General features: G+C 56.3%; 1 protein-coding gene across 1 annotated transcript in view; it reads right to left on the bottom strand.

Moving 5' to 3' along the window:
- MYOM2 (myomesin 2) overlaps nt 1-1,956 on the bottom strand; it is a 78,175-nt gene extending 76,219 nt beyond the window's left edge. The window contains exons 1-2 of the mRNA XM_079142928.1: nt 1,779-1,956; nt 324-476 (exon numbers count right to left, since the gene is read on the bottom strand). Of these exons, the coding sequence (XP_078999054.1) occupies nt 324-476; nt 1,779-1,885 (260 nt within the window). The 5' untranslated portion in view covers nt 1,886-1,956. The remainder of the gene's footprint in view (nt 1-323; nt 477-1,778) is intronic.
- Nucleotides 1,957-23,560: the final 21,604 nt, after the last annotated feature.

The raw sequence follows: 23,560 nt of genomic DNA, 5'->3' as shown, positions 1-23,560 counted from the left end.
ATTTCATCTCCGGGGTTGGCTTGGACACTCCTGAGTGTGTGGAAAACTCCTGCAGAGGTCGGGGGTAGAGGTCAGGGGCCAGGGCCCTCCCAGCCCCAAGTGCCTGAGCTGCAGCCCCATTGCAGAGCATGAGACTCACTCCAAAAGTCCCTGCTGGGAGTCCCAGGGTTCAGACGGCGAAGGCTCAGCACGTGCAGGGAAAGGGCAGGGTCCACGCCCCTCCCAGGCTGACCTGCGGCTGCGCCCGCTCTGCCACCCTGCCCTGGTTCTCCCACCCAGAAGCCACTGAGTCCGCAGCGGAGCGGCTGGGGCTGGGCACTTGCCTCCTTTCCTTCTCATGTTCCTCCTCCGACGCGCTCAGCCGCTTCGCACAGAGCCGGCAGGTGGTCGCCCCTGTCAAGGTCTGGCTAGACGCTCTCTGTGCCGAGGACTGCTGCGTGAGAGACCGCTGGGCAGATGACCGGGAGGATGCTCTCCTGCACAGACATTAATCAGTAACAATTAGATGTCCCAGGAAACCAGTGATGAGCATCCTAGCAGACATCACTTGCTTTTCATACACCCAACAATCTTGGCAGTACACACGTGCACACAGAGCACACACCCACACATACTTGCACACACACGTGTGCACATAAATAGACATATGCACACTTGGATGTGAACTTATGCACACGTACACACATGCCCACACAGCATACATACACAAATATATGTTCACAAACATGCGTGCTCACAGGCACACGCACACACCCCACATGTCAATGCACATACTCAACACATGTGCTCGCCTGGTGCACACCCACATGCACACACACACTCTGAGCACTTGCACACATGCACAATCCCTAACCCGCATCTGTGCCACGTCCTCTCTCCTTCTGCGCCCCACCCCAGTCTGGTTCCCACCCTCCCTGGGTGCAGGGCTGCCACTGCCACCCACACACACCCTCGCACACTTGCCTCAGCCCCTCTGGCTCTGGGGCCATTCCCTCCATGCTAGCCACCGCCTCCCAGGGTCCCTCCTGGATCAGTCCTGATTATACAGACCTCAAGGGTCTGAATCTCCCTGAGGCCATTGGGAGGGGAGCAAATGTTTGGCTTCTTTTGTTGCAGGGGATGGCAACGAATAGGAGTGCCACCGTGATCTAAATATAGGGTGCTGGTGACACGTGGCAGGACCACAGCTGAGCTCCGGCCAGAGGTCTCCGCCTCTGACCAGCCCCTCACACTGTGGAGATGCTGCCCTGCAGCAGCATGGGACGGGCGCGTGCCACTGCCTGGAGGCGTCCCGGGGTGCAGGGAGGACGTGGCTGGAGGCAGCGGCTCTGCAGGGAGTAGCCCCATGTGGCAGGGCCACGACTGCCAGGGCAAAATCGAGTCCCTCGATCCCGTGTACCTTCTCTGCAGGAGCTTCCGCCCTGCCTACCTTGCAGCCACTGCTTTCAGTCTCTCTGCTCTTTATTTGGGTGACTTTTTAGAGCCTACTTCTAGAAGACTCGGTGGGAGAGTAAAATCAGTGGGCCTGTACCAAGAAGTCCCTGGGTCAGGGTCTCCTCCAGGGGCTTGGCACCAAACCCACAGGGTCTGCAGGACGCCATGCAGAGCTCCAGCCTGTGCAGCCACACGGGGGCTCAGCCCCGGGTGGGGCGTGCGTCCGGGGACACTGCCGTCCCTCATCTCCCACAAAGCAGACGGCACTGGGTTCTGGGAGAGGCCTCCTGCTCTGCCACAGGGGCCCCGGGTCAGAGCCAGGCAGTCGGCGGCTGCCGACTCACCTTTTGGAGGCATACTCATCCAGCAGGTACCTGGTCTGGATGTTACGGTAGGACTGGTCCAAGTGCCTGTGTCTCTTCTGGTGGAAGGGCAGTGCCACCAGCGACATCGTGGGCTCCTGGGAAGAAGAGCATGGTCAGCCAGCTCCTCTGCAGTACTGCTGGGCGGCCTGCCAAGGGGAGCACGGCTCTAAGGGGCAAGCCCCCGGGCACGGAGGGCAGGCGCACGGGCGCAAGCCATGGGTCCAGGAGTCGCGAAGCCTGCGGACTGCCTGGGCCCAACTCCCCTCTCGTTTCCCCCAAGACGCCGGAGGACTGGCTGTCCACCTCCTCTGATTGTGAACTCAGTATTTATAGAACGCCCAGTGTGCTCAGGGCAGTGTGAAGAACGACGTGCGTGCTGAGGATAAAAATAACTAAAACACAGCTCAGAGAAGTCAACACTTCCCTGGAATACACAAGAAAGAGCGATAAGAGCTGGAGGCAGGGGCGGCAGAGGTACCCCCAGGAAAGTGGGAAAGGGCAGCCAAGAGGCCCGGCAGCAGGGGCACGTGAGGCCAGGCAGGCGTGAGGGCTGGGCTGCAGGGCCGCAGGCGGGGCTGGGCAGGAAGGGCACACACAAAGCTGGACAAAACAGTGCGGGAGCCTCTATGGGGAGGCGGCGGGGTCCACACAGGGCAGACTGCCAGAGGCAGGAGTGTCTGGTGCCTCCCACCCCCGGTGGGCAGTGCTGGACCAAGTGCTGCCTGGCACGGAGCGACAGACAGCAGCCTCAGTGGCCTCTCTCTCACAGGGCTGCTGCTTTGCCGGGTTCTGCAGGCAGGAGCAGGTATTTGGCAACATCAGGGCCTCTCTGCAGGTCCTCCAAGGAGCCGACCCGGGACCTCCAGGGAGAGTTCTGTCTACAGTTGCTTTTGCTGTCCCTGGAGCCCCTTGTGTGTGCTGGCTTTGACGACAGCCCGCGTCAGGGGTCTTACCCCTAGAGCAACATCTGCTCCGAGAGTCCTCGGACGGCCCCGCTCCCAGGCAGGGGTCCTCTCCCACAGATACCTCGCACCTGCCCGTGGGTGGGTGGTTCCCACCGTACGTGTCTGTGTTTGCATTTACTTGGGTTAAGCTTCACGTTTGCCCAGATGTGGCCCGCACCGTAGGAGAGGAGTGTGCCACCGGTGCACGCCCCACTATGCGGAGGGGGACGGCGCATGTCTGTAGAGCCAGACGACTAACTCTCCTGTGACCGTTTGGAACGCCTGTCAAGGCTCATGCGCAACCAGCGCCTGGCCTGCCGACTCACCCTGACACGTGGGAGTCTTCGAACCCTCCGTGAGTGGGGAGCAGGTGCTTGGTAGTGACTGGCAAGGTCTGGCTGGGGTCAAGCACCGCACGCTTCCCTCCAAGTGAGTCACAGACTCACCGCAGGTGTCCCCCAGACCCTGAGAATGTAACGCACACTTTGCTGCCTTTCTTCCCACGTGTCCTTCCCCACAGCAGGACATCAGAATCAGGAGGCACCAAGGGCTCTCCTCGGGCTCTCACCTCCCTGCACCATGTTCGCCTGGTCACTGGGAGCACCTGCCACATGGTGGCCAAGTCTGAGCCTGGGAACCACTACCTGAAGGGGCCTCTCAGAGCTCTGGCCCCTGTGCCAGGGGCCCTGGCCTCCACTGCCTCCTCAGACTTCTCCCCAGCGAGACAGGGCGTCAGGGCCTCCAGCCACGCCCAGGCCTGAGCACTGTGATGCAGAATCTCACTCCTCTGCCTGCCTCCTATCTCAACTTCCCTGGACAGGCTGCACTACCCACCCTCCCCAGGGCCATGCGTGGTGAGATCTGGAAGTGTCTTCCATTGAGCTCAGCATGGGCTCTGTGGCTGCAGCCTGGGCAGGCGTGTGTGAAGCCAAAGTCCTCAAGAGAACTTGCCCAAAGTCATGGGCTTCCAGGCTGCACAGGAGCACCTGGGCACCCTCCACCCTCAGAGAAAGTGGCCTTCCTTTTAAGAGCTCCTCGGTGGCACCCACATGCACCCCAAGTACAGCAGGGCCTTTCCTCAAAGGGCAGGTTCTGTTGAGAGGCTGAGACCCCCAGGGCCTGAGACCTGAGCTCTCTGCCACTCTGGGGCCTCCACTCCGTCCCCTGTAAAGCCAGAGGGCTGCACTAGGTGGCAGCAGGATTCCTAACCCTCCAAGAGCGCATGCTTCCATGGCCATGTTGAGGGACAGGGCGGCGATGCTGCCCGTGTGTGCTGACCATCCCAGATGCACACGACCCACCCAGGTCTCTGGAGTCGCTGCAGAGCCCAGGCCCCGACCAGTCTTCTGGCCGCTCCCAGCACTTTCTGACTCCGTCTAGCTCTGGGGCCACACCCAAGTGCTCGCCACACAATCGGGGATTTTGACACCACATGAAACCCAAGCCTGTGCTTGAGCCTGGGGCAGCAGGTCTGTGTGCGCCTGGTCCTAGGCCCGTCCTGGGAAGGCACTGGGAACACCTGGCAGGCAGCCAGGCTCCATTTCAATCTGTGAAGGCTCTTCAAGTCCAAAGCCTTTTACTTCCATTTGGTGAAAGAAAGTATTGATTATACAGCCAAAGATGTGGAAGACCAGACGAGAGAAAGTGAAGGGTTGGCACACAGCGAGGCCCCGGGGACTAAGCCCTGGGGTCCCAAGGCGGTGCTCTCCTGTGCATTCACCAGGGATTTTTCCAAACTGGTTATCAAAAATTACAACTGAGCACAAACGTCCTTAAGAACGTAAGTGATCAAATATGTCTTGACATCTAATCTCTGGCAGCTGAATCTCAGTCCTACTCCACGGGCCTGCCAGAGCAGGACGTGAGCTCCAGGCGTCCAGCCTCGGAGCTAGAGTCCTCCCGCCCCTGGGAAGCCTGACTAATCTCACCCTAACGCTGGGATATGGCAGAATCAGGGAAACTGGATCCCGTGCCGCCTCCTGCACCGGCAGGCTCTCCAGCAACCCGGGAGCCACTGTGCCGTCACACGTGTAAGAATTAAATCAACAGCTGTCAAGACGCCCTACTTCCACCTGCACGCCCCCTCTTCTGATCAAGAATGGCACATGCAGTCCACACAGGTCCACTGCCGACCTGCAGAGGGACGTTCTAACACCCCTGCAGGGCACCTGGCAGCTCTCCGGTCTGCTCAGTCTGCCACTCATGCAACCAAAGATGTCAGACCTGGGAGCACATGGACCGAAGGTCCCTCCAGAGGGAGGAAGGGGCGGGTTGGTGTGGGGAGTTGGCAGCAACCAGTGACTCGGCCCTGGGCTCCCAAGAGGTTTCATCTGAGCACCCCATTTATCAAGACCACCTTTGACGCATCTGGGCACCACGTGCTCTGGGCTCCCATCTTCCTTCTACTCAGTAAGGAAGGAATGTGAGGCAGGGAGATAGGGAACATCAGGTGCTCCCTCCTTTCCTGGAAGCATAGCTACCAGCGCCTGCAGAACACACAGCTCCACATGGGGCTGAGCTGGCAGCCAGAGGACCCAGAAAAGGCCGTCATCCGCAGCCAGCCTCTGCGTCCCTCGGGAGCTGCCCATCCTGGGTCTAGGCCAAGAGACCCCCCACTCCCTTCTTCCTAGATCTCTTCCCCTTGTCTCACACCTTCTCCATCCACCCCCTCCTCCCTTTTATCCCTAGACCTCTGTGACAGCCAAAGGCATTGGTCAATGAGGGACATCCATTCAGTGCTGCAGAACGCAGGGGAGACCCCGCTTCTCTAAGTGAGTGAGAACAGTGTGGCCACACAGGCCAGCAGTGGGGACTGGAGAGGACGTTAGCTAAGCACAAACCTTGCTAAAAACACAGACCCGACAGGGCTGCGTGCTCTGTTTCCCTGGAGTGAAGCGAGTCTCTGATGGGGCAGCCTGGGAGACCTCACCCAGCACTGGGTCCACCCTCAGCGGGGTCCTCCCCCAAAGCCAGGAAAAGGTGGGAGACAAGACACTTACGCAACTGCAGGAGTGGCCGAGGAGAGAGGTCTGGTCGCCCGGGCACCAGGCTCCCCGGGCTCCGGCTTGGCCAGCAGAGCCCAGTTTTCCCTCTGGAGCCCCGTCCTTCCTCCCATTTATGGCCTGAGGAGGCGCTATATTTAGGCACATGGGACGGCCTCTCCCAAATGATAGCTTCATCATAAATCACTGGCCTGGTCTCAGGAGGGAAAACGTCAGGCTCCATGGGGGAATCAAATTAGAAAGTGTACAGTGTCCATTCCGTCCCAGCATGCCCTCATTCCCAGAGGTAGAGGGGCACTCCAGCTGCTGACCAGAAAGGAGGGCCGTCACTGACGTCCCTCCTGATGGCTGCTGCGCTTGCCTGTCTCAGATGTAAGTGCTCAGTCCTCCTGTGCTGGGTTCCCTGCCACCCGCACCATGGCCCAGGGCAGGTCTGTAAAAGCTCTGAGACCGATGAACTCTCCCACCGTCCGCTAGCACCTCACCCCAGGATTCCGTTGGCCATGGACGAGGGAAGCTGGCAGCCCCTGTGCGCAGTGTTGCGTGTGTGTGTGTTTCACATAAGTGTGCAAGCTTCGATTTCAGAAGCTACCTAGGTTCGCACGGGGTTTGCCTCAGGCTGATACAGCAGGAGCTGCCTTGCCGGCTAGGAGCACAACTTCTCCACAGACCAGGTCTTATTTATAGTCATGACCACAGACGTGTGCTGCCACCGAGCTGCAGAGCCAGCACAGGTGCCCATCACTGCCCACAGCATGTGTCCAAGTATAAATAACGCACACTGGCACCGTGCTGTGGCCAGGAGGAAGGCCTCCTGAGGATCTGCAGAGCTGCCTGCAGACCAGTCTGGACTTCAACCGCCAGCCAGCCGGCTCACAGAGCTGCTTCCCCATCTGGAAACATGTGCAGTAGCAACTATCTTATGAGTTTGTTGAGAAAATTAGAGAAGATAACATATAAGTACCTGGAACCTTAAAAAATTCCCCCATGTTCCCACGTCTGGTTTACCAGGAGCTCCAGAAACCAGCCAAGCAAGTGGATGGACCAGCAGACGTGGTGTCAGACAGAGTGAGGCCTCCTGTCCTCTCCCCAGGCTCCTGGGGTCCTTGATCAGGGTGGTTTGGTTCTCCCTTACTCCCCAGGGTACCCGGGGCCTCAGGTAGGGACCACCTTGGCACAACCACAGTGTTTTCAGCCATGACCACCGTGACCGCCCCAGAGTGACCGCTTGGTTTTCCTGCAGTGAACTTGAACTGTTCCAGTGAACTGTGAGTAGACCACGGCGTCAGAGCAGCGCACAGCACTCCAGAGCAGCACCCGCAGCAGGAGCGTGCCTGACTCAGGTTAGCCGAGCACGTACGTGCCAGCTTGGCCCACGGCGGATGACGTCCTCCTCCTCCCAACACGTTTGCCCTCCTTCCGACCCAAATTTCAGGATTCCACGTGATCTTGCTGCGTGGACCACACTTCTCCAGGAGCACTCTCCGGATCCTGGATGGGTCTACCACTCTGTTCTTGGTGCACTTCTGCGTCTGGTCTTTTCCATACCCACCCTTCAGTTCAGCATGTGCTTGTGAGGGCTTCCTGGGGACCTCAGGAGGATGCGGGGGAGACCCTGGCAGGACCAGCTCACGAGGCCCTGCATCCAGGCTCACAGACGGTGCCAACTCCCGTGTCCCACGTAGGGGAGGCTGAGGGAGTCCTCCCAGTGCCTCCGATAAGGGCACCAATCCCACTCCAAGGCACCACCACAAAACCTCCTCACCTCCCAGAGACCCCTCCTAATGTCACCTAGAGTTTGAGGATCTGAACGTAGAAACTGGGGAAACACAAGCATGCAGACTAAAACAGCAAGCGTGTTGTTCCTACCATCAGAGCCGCTCCTTAAAACCACCAATGACCGGTCCTTGAGGTCCAGTCATGACCATTGCTACCCCACCCACGCTAGGACGGCTTAGTGATTTAATCCCAATCATGTGGGTCCACACTGGACTCCCAATGGGAAACCCACCTGAGAGGACGAAGGCCATGCAGGATGTCACGGTGAACCTCAGAGCCCTGTGGCCTCTGTGACATGGAGGCCTACGTCCATCACTGTGAACCTCAGAGCCGTGTGACCTCTGTGACATGGAGGCCTATGTCCATCACTGTGAACCTCGAGTCAAGTGGCCTCTGTGTCACGGGAGACCAATTTTGTGGACCTGCCTCTAAGGAAATCCCAATGGTTCAGGATCCTGAAGAAGGGAGAGGCCAGCTCCTGGTGAGGAAGGCTGTGCTCTCCTTCCATGAAGGACACCAGGTCTCCAAGCAAACCTTTTCTTCCCCGGCCACCATGCTGCCCGTGTGGAGTGACCCTGAGTGCAGACAGGAACCTAAAGTATTGAACCGCGACACAATCCTAGACATGCCGGCCAGCCAGAGAGCACCCCTCCGGAGGCCCGCACTGGCAGGACAGAGGCCCCTCTGCTGAAGCTGCCTGGCTGGGCTCCGTCACGTGAGGCTGAAAGCGTCCCACGGGGAGAGCCAGCAGTGCTGGGCAGAATGGAGCACCGCCTGCCCAGGACCCTGGGGTCTTGCACCCAGGCTGGAGGGTGATCTGGCCTCCAGGACCAGGACCAGGGCCTCTGCTCTGCCTAGACAACCTCCAGGATGTGAACCCTGGGGGCTGCTGGGCCTCCTGGCCAGTCTCATCCGTCCCAACCCAAGCCTCCCCTAGGACATGGCACTTTTGTGTGGCAGTGGACATGGCAATGATGGTGGGCCCCCCCATGCTGGGAGGCCTCAGGGTTTTAAGGGACCAAGAAGCAGGCCCAGAGCTCAGCCAGCCGTCAGACAGCAGGGCCTAGGCTGGACGGTGGGTGACCTCTTTATGCAGCCCCACACCTCACCTCCTCCCAGAGACCAGACCTCAGCCCACAAGGCCACCTCGGCCTGCAAGACCGCACCTTGTCAGGACAGGCAGCGTCCTTGGCCACCCTGGACGGTGCGCGAGGCCCCTGAAGGGGCAGCTGGACAGGTTACCAACCCTGGCCCTCAGAGGCAGGTGTCCGGAGCGGCAGGGACAACCACCCAGGGGGACACAGCGGCCCTCGGCGACAGGCCAGTGCACGTGAGCCAGGAGCTGCCTGCTCACCCTCCCGTGCAAACCGCTGCCACACCTGCTCAAGCTAGAGAACAGCGTCTGTGAAAGCCCAGGTTCAAAACCAGAAGCGTCTCCTGGAAGGGACTGACGGAGGGGTCGGACCGCTGCGGGAGGGCTGGCCACCTCTGTGAGCAGTGCAGTACTATCTACTTGTTCAGGGAGGTGCAGGACGTGGAAGGGACAAAATTGCAAAAAGTCATGCGTTAGTGTATTCACACTTGGACACTTCAGACATCCGTTTGCTGCATGTTTTGTGCATTTTGTTGTGCTGTATATTGTGTATATAATGGACAGATGAGTCCCAGTTTTGCAACGTCAAGTCTCTAGATGTTAAAGAGGTTGCCAGTGTATGACCAAGTAGTTAGTAAAATTAGCACATTTTGTGTTGAAATACATAGGAAAGCTTGTCCTCTGTAAATAGCTTTGGACATGAAGTTGTCCAACCATCTCTCAGTGTTACATATGCCTGAACTTGTCCACTGGACTGAAAGTAGAGAGAAAGAAGTGAGGAGAGAGAGGTTCAAGGACAAAATGGTCATATAGAAGATGCCCCAGATTATAACCATTGCCTCATGTGCAATTTTATTTACCAGAGCTGTGTGCTCAGTGGACAGCTTCTTATGTGGAATACAGTGCTTGATACACTTAAAAGTAGAAGTAGTAGAATAAAACTTTTTGTAAATAGCTTTTAAAAAGTGACGGGAAGAACTGTGTTTGGAATCGCTAACCACTTCTGAAAGAACACTGTCTACACTTGTTCATCGGGTTGAAGGAGGTGGGAAGGGAGAAGTGGCAAAAGGGGTTTTGTTAGAGCGTGCTGGAAAATCTTAGCCTGCCGACTGCCCTGTAAGGTGCGTTTGATTTAACTTTGCTGCACTCTATACGTTGTATATATACTGGAGAAAGTAGTCCTATTTTTATAATATCTAGTCTCTAGATATTAAAGAGGTTGCCAGGGTATGACAAAACAGAGTTCCTAAACGCACACATTTTGTACACTTTGTATTAAAACTCATAGGAAGGCAGCCTTCTGAAAAGGACTTTAGGAAGTGAGTGTGACATCACATGAGTGAGACCTGCACCTACATCACTGTGACACAGGAGAAAGAGGCGGAGAAACGAAGGCTTCCAGGCCGGAGTGTTAGACGACACTTTCAGACACCACCATGGTGACCTGTGTGTAGAGCATCCGCTACTATGTACACAGAGGACAAACTTGAGTCCTTATTTGAAACATCTACTCTTTTTAGATGTTTAGAAGTGCACAAGCTGTTACAAGTAGAGGTAGTAAATAAAACACTGTGTACACTTGGGTCTGCCCACGCCCACCATCTGTGGCACTGCCACCCCCACCCAGGTCTTCTACATCCCCCGGTTTCCCCACTCGATCCTACTGTTACGGCACAAGGCCCTATAGTTACAGTACGAGGCCAAAGCTGATGTGCAAACCAAGAAAATCACTTTTGATATTTGCAAAAAATAAAATTTTTGAAGATATTTTGATAACTTCCATGCATCTGTCTCAGAAAGCAGCAAGTGGTCTAATGCGTCTTAGAACATTCCCACCCGCTGCCTAGTGTTCAGAGCGCTCCTGACTCAGGGATGAAGCCTCCTGGCTCAGGGGGCAGGAGTGTGGTGCTCGCGGTGGAGACGCGTTGGGGCTGCAGGAAGCCTCCCCGGAGCTCAACAGGGGTCCCTCGCCTGTTATGGGCAGTGTCGGGACGCCCAGCAGCCTCTCTCCTGGTCTCTGGAGTGGGTTCCCCAGTGCAGACTGCCCAGGAAAGAATCAAGGGAGTGGGCAGCACCCCCTAGACCCTGACAGGCTGTGGTGGCCAAAGCAGCCCCATGGTGCCCAGGCTCACTCCAGAACCACGGTGGTCCACAGCCAGCCTCCCTCCACGTGCAGGGACACGCATGGGTCCCCAAGACAGCTTGGCAGCACTTGGGTGGGGCTTGCACGTGCCTGCCACATTCTCACCTAGGGGTGACTGGTGCTCCACACCATCCGGCTGAGTCCAGTGAACAGACTTGGCAGGGCCATCAGAGAAGGTGCTGCTGAGCGGCACAGGCCAGGAGTCGCCGGGTGACCTCTCCTATGCATCCCTCGGAGCTGGCCACTGCTCGAGCTGTCCCTGTCAGTCGGGGTGAGGGTGTCCTGCAGATGCAGGACTGCTCGCCCCAGGTGTACCCCAGTTCCCGTCCTCTCCAGATGAGCCCCCATGAGGCCCCCGTGTAGACACCAGTCACCCATACTCCTAAAGCCAGGCGTGACCAAAGGCCAGCTCAATCAGTGCTAGAGGCCCTGCGTGGTCGGCACACGCCCACCAAGCTGCCACCTCACCCCAGGGTTTCTACATCCCTGGTTTCCCCACCAAACTTCAGCACACGGGTGGGGCTGTGTGTGCCTCTGCTGACTGGCGTAGGTCCCCTGGTTACCAACGGGCCATGTTCCTTCCCTCAGGTCCAGGTCTGGGTCCTGAGCATTGTGTCTGTCACAGCAGCAACCTGGCCAGCTCACCTCGCACTGGGACACTGTGGGGGTCCCAGGAGCTTCCTTAAACCTGGCACACAAAATGTGCCAGCAAACCCTTGCTCAGTAAAGCAACAAACCACATAGACTAGCTGAGGCACCTCTGCCAACGGCAGCCAGAAATTCCCTGTGACACACTCATGCCTTCCTGGCTCGCTACCACTAGCTGGCTCGGTGTTTGGCTTACTCTGCGATGGAGTGCAAAGGTTTTTCCATATTTTGTAAATCAAAACATATCCTAGGAAACCCGTCGGCAGGTCTGAGCGCTGCGCCTTCAGGCACCATGTGTGCGGCCACTGGCACGCCTCCTCTGTGGTCACCGTGTGCTACGTGCCCAGGCCCTGGTGGCACGACGCCCAGAACGCAGCCGAGCAGGGGGAGGCTTACCCCAGATGGGACAGTCCATCTGGACTAGGAAGAGGATAAAAGTGTTCTTAACAGACAGGAAACCGAGGAGGACAGGCAGCCTGGTGCGTGACGAGGAGGGAGGCCTGAAGCTGGGGTCTTCTGACGCCTGGCTGGACAGACGCAGGCCTGCCACCCGATCTCCAGTGCCCTTCTGCTACATATAGGGCCTTGGGAGCTGCCCCTCTGGCCGGTCACAACTGAAGGATAGGACTTTCTCCTAAAACCTGTGTCGCATGGTCGAAGACTCATTTGGAGAAGATGGCTGGGGCAGATCTGCACCTTCACCTGGGCTGATTGTGCCTCACACGCTGCGGAAGCCAAGTAGGCACGTCTTCACCTCACGTGAAGCCAGCTTCTGTGCTGTGGGTTCCATCCATTCTGCAGACAGGCCTGCGTTTGGCTGTCAGCTGCTGGAGACTTTATCTCTACGGTGCCACTAATAACCACACTAAGCAGGAGGCGGCTATGCCTGGCTCCAGGGCCTGAGCTGGCGGTCAAGGACACGGGCCAGGCCTGGCTCCATGTCAGTCAGCCTGTCCTTGGAGTCGAGTGCCCTTTCCAGAAGCTCTTCAGCCCCCGAGTCTTGTGATTTTGGATCAGACATTCCTGGTTTAAACCCCAGCAGGCTCTCCGTTCAGTGCTGAATGATCATGCTCAGGGACAGAGCCTGTCACACAGGAACAAGTGGCCAGCTGCCGGGCCCCAAACCAACCCAGGAAGCGGGATCCAGGGCACAGACCAAGTGTGCCAAGGAGGGTTTCGTTCTGCAAGTGCCTGGGCTCCTCAGGCCTCTCGCTGACAGCAGCTGCAACCAAAGGGCAGTGGATGCCTCTGGCCAGCAGGGTCCACAGGCAGGTGCAGCCTGACCTGTACAGAGGCTGAGGCCAGTCACGTGCCGCTGGGTTCCAGAAGAGGGGTGGGGGGGTTACTGCACAGGGTCATGGAGCTTGCCCCAACACCCTGGATTCCCCCCAGGAGGGTGGAAACTGAGGCCCAGAGAGGTTTTTTATTGAAGTCAGGCGTCAGCAGGGGAGGGTCTGAACTAGGATCCACACATCTGGATTTATTGGCCTTTGTGGTTCAGCCTCCGGGGAGGGGCTGGCTGCCATGGAGGGAGGGAGTAAGCAAAGCCATGTCAGGGCAGGGCAAGGGCCCCCATCCAGTCCCCACACAACCCAGACCGAACCCCAACTCAGGGAGGCCACAGTCGCTACATGCAGGGCACACGTGAGCCTGGCTGCCGAACACCCACCTGGTGGGCTCAGCGCAGCCTGGACAGGACGGACGGGCTCTGAGGTCAGACGCTCCCTGCATGTGTGCGGTCAGGAGATGTCCCAGGACCCAAGGCCGCTCTGTCACTGTTTCTACCCAATGGCATGAGAGTGGGAACAGAGGGAGCCTGAGAAGATGCTGGGACCAGAGACAAGACTGTTGGTGGCGAGTGGCAGGAGGCAGGGCAGCCCCAGCCATCCCCCAGGGCTAGCCTCAGTATCCCAGAGTAAAAACCAGGCCTGGCGTCTGCTCCCCTGGGCTTCTGGAAAACTCTGCTGGCCCACGTGGACCTTAAGACTGGGCCAGGGCAGCCACAGGTGTTGACGTTCTCCCACCCCATGGGGACGGCTCCTTCAGCCGTCAGGACACAAGACTGAGGAACGTCCCCTCTCAGGGTCAGGCCAAGGTGCAGACCGAAGCACCGCACCTCCTCAGACAGCTCTGCGTGTAAGCCCTGGCCAGGAGGCCAGCAGGCCAGCAGCGCCTGAATCCCTAGTACAGGCAGCGCAGCCACCCGTACTGGCCTCGGCTCCCTGCACACACACCTGGCCAGCCCTGCAAGGTCCTTCACTGCCACGCCTACAGCCCGCAGGCAGGCAGTCTGCACGCTGTAACAGTGGACTGCCCCCACAGTCTGACGGTCAGCCAGCACACCAGCTCTGGTGGCCCTGGATGAGGCACAGTGAGCATCCTGGGGGAGAAAGCGAAGACCTCTCCCCAAACACCATGGCTCTGTCTGATCAGAGACCGTGCTGTCCACACTAGGGCCACTTTGCTGCGAGGGGGACTGCTGGGAACTGCTCTGGGACAGCAGGCACATGGCGATGTCACTAGTCACACCACGTGAGCAACACAAGGCGAGCACCAAGCACCTGAAGTAGCCAGGACCCTTTGCTTGGGACCCAGCGTCCATGCCCCAGACCGTGTGTGCTGAAATCTGCAGCCCAGGGGAGGGCGCTAGGAGGCGGGCCAGCCTCACGGTGGGACTGGTGGCCCCATAAAGAGGCCCCAGGGCTGCTGCCTCCCCCACCCCACCAACCTGAGGTCTATGCATCAGGACTCTGCCTTTGGCAGACAAGGATCTGCCACACCTTAACCTTGGAATTCCAGCCCCTGTGACAGGTTGACATGTTTGACTCCATGGAAATGTAACAGGCCAGGCTATGCGGGCAATGACTACACAGACTCCATTTTACCCCGAGACTCCATGTTACGTAGGAAAGCTTCTCCCATGGGAACACCCCGCCTCTGTACCCGTCAACAGTTGCTTCGTGTGATTTGTCAATACAAAATGACAAAATGGCAATTCTTGGATAATGAAAATTCTTCTCTGTTTGATTCCCAGTTTCCTAAACAATGTACGGTGTCAACAGTGATGTCAACAGTGACTGTCTAGATGTTAGTGTCCATTCTATAGTTTGGACCTCAGTAAGGTCATTTCAACCCACTTCCCCTCTGCTAATGATTTCAGATCCCATGATGTTAGTTTGTAATTTTAAATCATAGCAACAGACACTTATGATTGATGTACTGACTTGTGGTATAAAACCCCCTGCAACCCTATGGTCGGGGCTCTTCTCCCAATAGCCGTTTTTGGGACGTTGTGTGAGCCAGTCAGCTGGCGGCTTAATAAGGACTCTCAGATTTGGACTTCTTGGTGGTGATCAGTCTGTTCTTAAGCCGTGCCCAACAACACCTCCACTGTGGTGAGAAATGGATTTCTGCTGCTCATTAGGCACCTGTTTATGACATTTTTTCTATCAGCCAGAACAGGCTAGGGCATTTTGTGTCTGAGAACTGTAAGCATTCGGGAGTCTAGACACATTCCGAAACAAGGAAGCACGAGAGGCCCTCCCTCCCGCCTCACTGTGGTTGTTTCCCCTAAGACCACCGTCCCTCCCACTGTCTGAGGAAGAACTAAGTGAACATGGACTCTGTGTTTCTGGATGATCCGAGAACTCAACTGTCCCCTCGGCTGATGAGCTTTGCACAGAGTCATCTCACGGGCCTGGGTTTGGGGTTCTCCTCCAAAATCATTTCTCCTATTTCACAGGCCTCCGTACTGAGGAACCTGAGAGGAAGTGGACAGATGGCATGTGCTATGGTTTGGGTGTGAGGTGTCCCCCAAAAGCTCATGTGAGACAGTACAGGAAGGTTCAGAGGAGAAATGATTGGGGGTGAGAGGCTTGACCCACCCAGAGAATTGATCCCGGATGGGCTGGTGGGGTGTGGCTGGAGGACGTGGGCATTGGGGCGTGGCTTTGGGTACACGTTTAAATCTGGTAAGTGGAGTCTCTCTCTGCTTCCTTCTGCCACACTCTTCTGCCATGCTGTTCCTGTCTCACCCAAAGCCCCAAAGAATGTGGCCTGCTGTAATGGATGGAGAAACCGTGAACCTCTAAATAGAATTTTCCTCCTCTACAATTGTTCTGGCTGGGTCCTTTAATTGCAGCTGTGGAAAAGTTGACTAAAACAGCATGCTAGCAGTTAAAGGGCCTGTTGTTGCAAAGGTTATTCACATGAAATTCTAATTTCATTCCATTACATGTGAAATTGCTTGCCATTATACCTGGGGCCCAAAAGTATTCAATATTCATAAATTAAAAGATGATCTTTCTGAGCTAAATCAGGAGTGATTTCAGAAAATTGAGCAAATTATTTCCCAAAACATGCGTAAATAAGAGTTCTCATCATTCCACCCAAAAGCCCCCCACCTGCCCCCAGAGACCTTCATACTGCTGAGGACCATTTTTGGAGCTGCACATAATAGACTCCCAACATGTATCCCTGACCCGCTGTTTACCAGGCAATAAAACCCAGTGCATTAGGAGACGTGGCCACACCCACAGAGAAACCTGCTTAGTACTCTAAAGTCAGGCACCGCCTGGACCAGCAACTTCTTGATGTGTTATGACGTGATGTTAATTGACCCAAAACTAGCCATGTGCAGACACTCATTACAGAACTCAGATCATTACAGCATTTGAATCTGAGTCTGCACTTTACTACTGAGGACCTCCAAATTATACGGAGCTCTGCCTCCAGCCCAAAGTTCTCAGTCCTTTGGTCTCAGGACCTCTATGTGCCCTTAAAGGTCACGGCTATCATGAACAACTTATATGTGTATAGAGTATATCTAGTGCACTTACCATATTAAAAGATCAAGATGAGAAAATCACAGAACATGCATTTATGAGTACATTTTTAAATAAGCACGAAGCCATCATATATACAACATGTCATTACAATAAATTTTGTAAACAAATAAATAGAAGGCCAGGTACAGGGGTGCATGCCCAGAGCCCCATTACTCAGAATACTGAGGCAGGAGGACCACATGTTTGAGGCGTGCTTAACAATGCAGCAAGACCCCCACTCAACTAGAAGCAAGTAAGTCGGAAACGTAGAACTCTCACATTTTCACAAATCATTCCAATGTCTAGCTTTAGAGAAAACAGCTGGCATCTGCCTTTACATGTAATTGGTTGAAACACATGAAAATATCCAGCTTGAAAGAATGCCCAGTGGAGAAGCAAGGGAAGGTTAACACGCTTCTCCAGGTAGCAGCGCATAGACCTGTTACCTCACCAACAGCAGGAGCAAGCATGCCTCTGAAGCACACCAGGACCTTCCCGTTCTTGGTCGCATTAAAATCCTTCACACTCTCCTGCATTTTGCATTTTTCCCCAGTTGTGGTTTTGTAACATTGGACACCAGTCATCTGGAAAATAATAGTGTATGCCCTTCACTGGACAGTAGCATGTGCTGGGAAGTCACACTGCCAACACAGCCGCCCACCCTAGTGCTGCCACACTCACTTCCAACCCTGCACATCCGGGAGCCGGTCCACCCACACCTTGGAAAGTCCTGCTAACCTTGCCTGTGTCCAGGAGAGGGAGCTCCAAACCAAAGTCCAAAAGCCTGGTAGGAAGCCAGGAAAGCAAAAAACTAAATAATGTGATTACCAGTAGTACTTTGTGATTCTGAAAAACAATTATGTGACCATAATTCAGCTCTAGCTAGTCACAGTGACTGCATCTAGCCAACAATATAGCAATGTTTAAAAAAAAAAAAAAAAACCTTCAACTGAGGCTGTGAAGGGGACAGGACAGGGAGTAGGGAGGCTGGACCACCAGTAAAGGACTGCTGGCAAGAGAACAGGTCCCACCTTTCTACAGCACAGTGGGGTCGCCATCACCAGCAACACTTGATATCTCAAAAAGAGGTAGCCCCAAAGTTTTTATGTAAAGAAAATAGAAGATAAACAAACCACCTTACAGTTAATATCACACACACAAATGTAGACTATATGCTATTTCAAAAGAAAGTGAAAGACACTAAGAAAAATATGGAATTCATGAAAGATCATTAAATAAAAGAAAAACAAATAAGTTAACAAGGAAGAATTGGAAAAATCTGTAAATCATTTTAGAAAAAAGGACTAACCCATAAGGAATACAAGACAGCAAATAATGCCTTAAGGAAATAGAAGGCAAAAAGAACAAAGCCATAGAAATAAAAAGAAAGAGGAGATAAAAAGGTTTTTAAGAGAAAGTTAGAATAGGCAAAAACAAACAAACAAACAAACAAAAACCCACATCCCAAAAAGGAGACCCTGGGAAGAGGAACAGGAGAAGATATCAGAATCAAAAGCCCATGAACTTTTCAATATTATATAATTATCTATCTATTTATATGAACCATGCTACTTATCACTAAAATCAACAGAACCACCGGCAGGGACTCCTGGTCCGGTCAGGCTGCTGGGATTTAAGGAAAACACGGGGCACCTAGGAGCCTTTCTGTACTGGGTGCCGCCAGGGCCACCACAGGGGAAGGTCCCTGAGCCTTGCAAAGCTGCCCCACCTGGGATGAAGGCACACAGCGAGTGGCGTCCCAGCCCAGCGTCCCACCATGCGTCAGTCTGTCCTGCAGTGGGGCCTGAAGATCACGTGGGCCGTGAACCACCAGGCTCACTGTTGGAAACAGAGGCGCCAAGGAATCCAGTACCCATTCTAAAGCGGGTGGGCGAGGCACCCGGTCCCCCAGCAAGCGCACCTGGCGGCAGTCTGCCTGCTGATACAGCTGACCCAGCGCTGCCCCGCACCAACTGGAGGGTCTGGGGACACGGTCCATGCAACCGGCTAATTTAGAATTGGGTGGGCAAAAGGGAAGGGCCACATTTGGATCCAATTAAGGCTGAACACTATATTCTGAAAATGGACCCCTGACTTTCTGTTTCTCACATTACTCACTCAGGACCAACCGTGCTGGCCTGGCCCTGGGCTGTAGTTCCACTTAACGCCCATAACTCTGTAAGGAGGTTCCGCCACCGTGGTCATTTTGCTAGGAGGCTCCACAGGCAGCTCAGCTGGGGGCTCACACGTGGGAAATGAGAAAGCCGAGCCCGAGACCCTGGGTGGTGTGGCCCTTTTCTCCTGCTCAGGACTGCGGCTCTCAGGCAGCAGCCCCACCACGGGACTGTCTGGCGTCAGGGCCCACAGGAAGGAGAGGAAAGTCATAGGGTGGGCCCTGTAGGTAGGACTGGTATCCTCAGAGGAAGGGACCACCACTTCCTCCTGCAGGTGACAACCGGGGAGGGGCCTCTGAAAGCCGGGACTGGCCAGGGACAGAACCTGCTGCAGGCACCATGGCCTTGGGCTTGCAGCCTCCAGGGCCCAGGGCAACAAGCACCAGGGCTGAGGTGCAGCCGACCACCATGTCAGGCAGGCCAAGCTGGTCTGTGTTGCTGTCCTGGGAGGAAATCCGATTGGCAGGCAGGAGAGAAAGAGCCTTTGTCTGCAGCTGCAGCCTGAGGCCCATCCCTCCAGTCACCCAGGACAATGGGCACTTCTCTGTCCTGTTTTTCTGCTCCTGCGTTTGGACAGAGGGTAATCTGTGACAAGCAAGATGCAGGGAAGACGCGCCTTGTGTGTGGAACGCAGCCCAGGAAGTCAGTGAGTGAGGCTGTCCAGGAGACCCTAGAAGGGAGGGCCGGGGAGGCAGCAAAAGGGCAGAAGGAAACAGGACTTTCCAAGACAGACTTCTGCAGAAAATCTGGAGTGCTTTCATGCAGTTGGAGCGCTGGGCCAGCTGCCCCTGGGCGTCCACATCCTTACCCTGGTGCTGCCATGGGAACCTGGTCACACAGCTCGCTGGGACCACCCCAGGCGGCTGGGCTTGGGACGGGGCTCTGCGCACAGAGGGGTTGCCAGGAAGGTGCAGCTGTGCTGCTGCGTGGAGCAGAGGTCAGAGTGGTCCTCAGCACCTCGGCTGCTTCCCCCTGGCTCGGCCGGTCGACCTCCTGAGCATAAACACTGCTAACCAGCCACAGCTGTGGGGCCGCTATTACCCTGGGAGTGGGACCTGATTCTCGACCTCATGATTCCCAGGAAATCCTCTGACGGAAAGAGCATTTTTAACTTCACAGGCTTTGTACCAAGTCACTCGTTATCCCAGAGGGGACACCCACCGTCCACTTGCCACAGCAATGCGCCAAAATGGTGACCCAGCACTGGGGTACGCTGGTGGGCGCCAGCCGTGTGTTTGTTATCATTTTGCTTAGACTGCAAGGCGAGAGCAGCTGGGCCTTCCTCCTCCACACTTAACGTCCAGAGTAAACCAGGCAGGCAGAAGCAGACCGTGTGACGCTGCTGCAAAGGTCAGTGTCAGACCTGCAAGACAATGGGCAGACTTAAACCTCAACCCTTCTGCCTCCAAGCCTCCCCCCAGCCGAGCCGCCCAATCTGCTCTGAAGCTCAGGAACTCCCCTGCCCACCCAGGCCCTGGGCCGAGGTGGGAGAACTGCAGGATGGCCTGGCAAGGAGGCAGGGCCTGCGGGGCTGCACGGGGTCAGGTTGGGCACCTGCTCTCCAGCAGACTGCCTCCTGGGCCTGGCCATCACACCAGCTCTGCAGGAGGGTGCACTTAGAAGTCCTCCAGTCTTAATTGTCTCGTTTTCCACGGTGGCTTGTACTTCACCCAAACATAATTAGAACTCTTGGCTCTGAGTTTGGAAATCGAGCTCACCTTGCACCTGGGGGATGGAGGACGTGCACCCCGGACCCCCATGAGGGCGGCTTGGTGCTCACCGTGGCTGCTGTGGCCCTCCGTGGCCCTTGGTGCTTACTGTGTGTGCTGTGGGGTGGCCGCTTCTCAGCCGCAGAACACACACCTCGTCATCCTCACTTCCATCCTGGGGCTCTGCGTCCAAACCCGAACCTTCCCCGGACGTCTGTGCTCGGTTTGTTTCTGTAAGTCCACGTTTAGTGTGAGGAGACATGCCGTGTGGGTTACACAGCGCTGGGTACTAAGAGAACATGTTTGGAAGAGTTCCTTATGGAAAATGCATTATTTCCTTTTATAGGGAAACCTGGCAATAAATTAAGAGATTAGACAGTTTACATATTACACACTTCTGTTAACAAATATTAAACATTTTCACTCTTATTCTGTTAAAGATTAATCCCCAAATCAGAAGCTATCAAGGGAAAAGTTAATAGATTTGATATTCAAGTTAAGGATGGCTATTCAGTAAAAGGTCCCCACCAAAAGTGTGAACTCGCAGGTGGAAGAATATATTTTAAAAATCTCTAAAACAACGTGGTAGTCTCTAAGACCTACAAGGAGCTCTATAAAGTCAACAGAAAACGCCTGATGAAAAGATTCAGAGGTTGAATCGGCAGGTCCCAGAGTGAGTGGCTGCCCACAGAGGACGCTGCAAATGAAGCAAAGGGGCCCTGACCCAGGGGAGGGGAGGCTGCCCTAGTGAGGCAGTGATGGTGGGAGGTGCCGGGTGCTGGCAGGGGGGCGCCCCGTGCCACGCAGGTGCTGAGGACGTGGGGAGGGCACAGCCAGCCAGGCGTGTGGGGATGCAGGGATGTTCCGGGGTGGCAGAGTGGAAGTCCCCAGGAACCTCGCCTGGTCCTGCAGCAGTGTTACTGCCACTCTGTTGGCAGCAGGGAGGCACCCTGGGGGATCTTCCTGGGGGACAGACCCTCAGGACCACCTGGCCAGAACCTCTGCCTGGAGGTGCTCACAGTTGGCCCGAGGCAGGGCTGCTGAGCCGAGTTGGGTCGCGGGGCCCGGGTGCGAACATAGCTGTGTCGAGCAGCGCCGAGCTTACCTGCCAGGTCTTGCCATCCACACCACAGCTGGGGCACGGGCGTACCCTTGCAGGGACCTTAGGTTGGACACCACAGCCCTGCCCTCGCTGCCCCTCACCAGACCCTGAGAAGTTGAACCGAGGGGAGAAGGAGGGGGTCCTGGGTTCCAAGATCTGGTAAGATCCCAGGCGGACATGAATCCCTGTCACAGGATTGGTCAGAATTCTGACTGGGAAATTCTGCTCTCGGAGAACTTCACGAGAGTCACACAGTCTCTCACAGTCACACAATTGTCCCCCCACCCTTAAGCCACTATGTCTGCCTTAAACGGTGACCTTTTGAACTTCTGATGTGCCCACAAAGGAGCCTCACAAGCTCTGGCCACAATGAGGAGCAATGCACACAGTTCCACGGGGGACTCAGGGACAGCCACGCTGGTCACCACGGGCCCAGCAAGCACAAAGAGCCTGGGGGTAAATCTGCTCTCCAGTGACTGGCATGACCACGTGGACCGACGCACACCTGCGTGTTGTGGAAGAAGCCGTGGGGAGTCTAGTGGAGACGAGTGCATTTGTCCTAAGTAAACTGTTACTTTGGTCTAAAACTAGTACCTGAGTAAAAACTCATGTCCACAGAAAATCCTGCCCAGGAGGATCACAGCAGCTTCCTCCATAACCACGAGGCTCAGCAGCAAGCAGGACGCACAGACAGACAGACCATGCACATCCAGACCACAGGACGTTACGTGGCCCTCTGAGGGGCGCTCCATCCAGCAGGAGGACACGGAGGGAAGGAGACGCACACCAAGGGAGGGGAGCCACTCCGAGCAGGCAGGGGCCTGTGATTCCAACCAGAGAACCTTCTGGAAAAGGTGGAACTACAGGCACAGTGGGAGCCCAGTGGTCAGCAGGGCCAGGAGGAGGGCAGGCAGGGCACAGCGGGCTTTAGGGCAGAGAGGCTGCTCTTGGTGCTGCAGTGGACATGTGCCCAAACTGTGGCCCATCCAGCCCCACGTGGCCCCACGTGGCTGTGGGCGCTGGTGAGGGGCAATGACAAACACAGGGCCCTGCAGGGTGCTGCTGGGGCTGGGCCAGCGGGGTAGGTGGGGGTCTGCACCCCTACTGGGTTCTGCTGCCATCTGCAACCTGCTGTTCTGAAGCCCCTGCCCGGCCCCCGGGCACAGTGTCTGAAGCCCCTGCCTGGCCCCCGGGCACAGTGTCTGAAGCCCCTGCCTGTCCCCCGGGCACAGCAAGTGAGCAGGCCTGACTGCGCACCTTCTGCAGTTCTACCCTCACAGCCTCCCCAGTCTGGCAGGATGCAGCACTCCAGGTCCTGAGTCCACCTGCCACAGGGCCCCTCCCTGGCCTCCCTCTCCTCGAGGGCTCCTCTTGAGGCCACCTGCAGCATGTCCAAGCCACCCACGCCTCTCCCGCCTGTCTGCTCTCATGCAGGACAGTGGCAGTGCCCCATTGGGGGACGGGCGGGCACAGCACACCCCCGGGCCTCCGCTCTTGCACCCAAGGACTCACCGCTGTTTCCCGGCAGGCTCTGGGCTGCACCTGAGTCACCCCGACAAACTCCCTCCCAGCCTGTGTCATGGTCCTGGGCTCTGCTACTCACCAGAAGCCACGTAAGGGCAGGTGCCCACTGGGAGCCACAGGGCCTTTCACAATGCTCGATGCAGTGACCGTGACCCCGGCGATGGACTGGAGAAGTCGACGGTGGCAGGCAGAGCTGCAGGAGTCGTCAGCCGACGCTGCCTTGACCACGCGGGTGCAGCCCAGAAGGAAGGGGATGGCACGTGCGGTCTGGACTTGCGGCGTGCCACCGTGAACCGCAGTGCTGGGACGGACATGGCCGTCGGCTCTCCACAACGCCAGCCAGAGACTCGCCAGCTTGACCTCAGCTCCGCCAGAGTGAAGCGAGTCTCTCCTGCCTGCTGCGTCCAGTGCCATGCAGAACTGGGGTAGCCAGCACCCCTACTAGTCTGGGTACTGTGCTCTACCTCTGCTTTCATCTCGAGTGCTGTGCCTCATAAGTACCAACCTTGCGGAGCTGCTTCAAGGGTGCCCGGTCCTCTGCACAGCCCACACAGCATGGGACCCGGGCATCTGAATGCGAGCAGCCAGGATCATGTCTCTCACTCCAAGGGCCAGGGGCCTGTGCCCTCCCTGGGAACTGGAGACCAAGTCTCTCCAGCGTGGACAGCTTGGTCTCTGCCCCTACACTGAGTGGAGGTGCCTTTGAGGTGGGATAACTCTAAGGTATTGGCCACAGTTGCAGTTGGCGCGGCCTCAGTGCCCACAGGCCCCTTGGTGCTTGGTCAGCACTATACACAGGCACGCCAGCAGGGGTAAC

This window comes from Sciurus vulgaris, assembly GCF_902686455.1.
Source record: "Sciurus vulgaris genome assembly, chromosome: 5".
Lineage (NCBI taxonomy): Eukaryota > Metazoa > Chordata > Mammalia > Rodentia > Sciuridae > Sciurus > Sciurus vulgaris.
The sequence above is the reverse complement of the archived record's forward strand: the minus strand, read 5'-3'. Positions and strand labels throughout refer to the sequence as shown.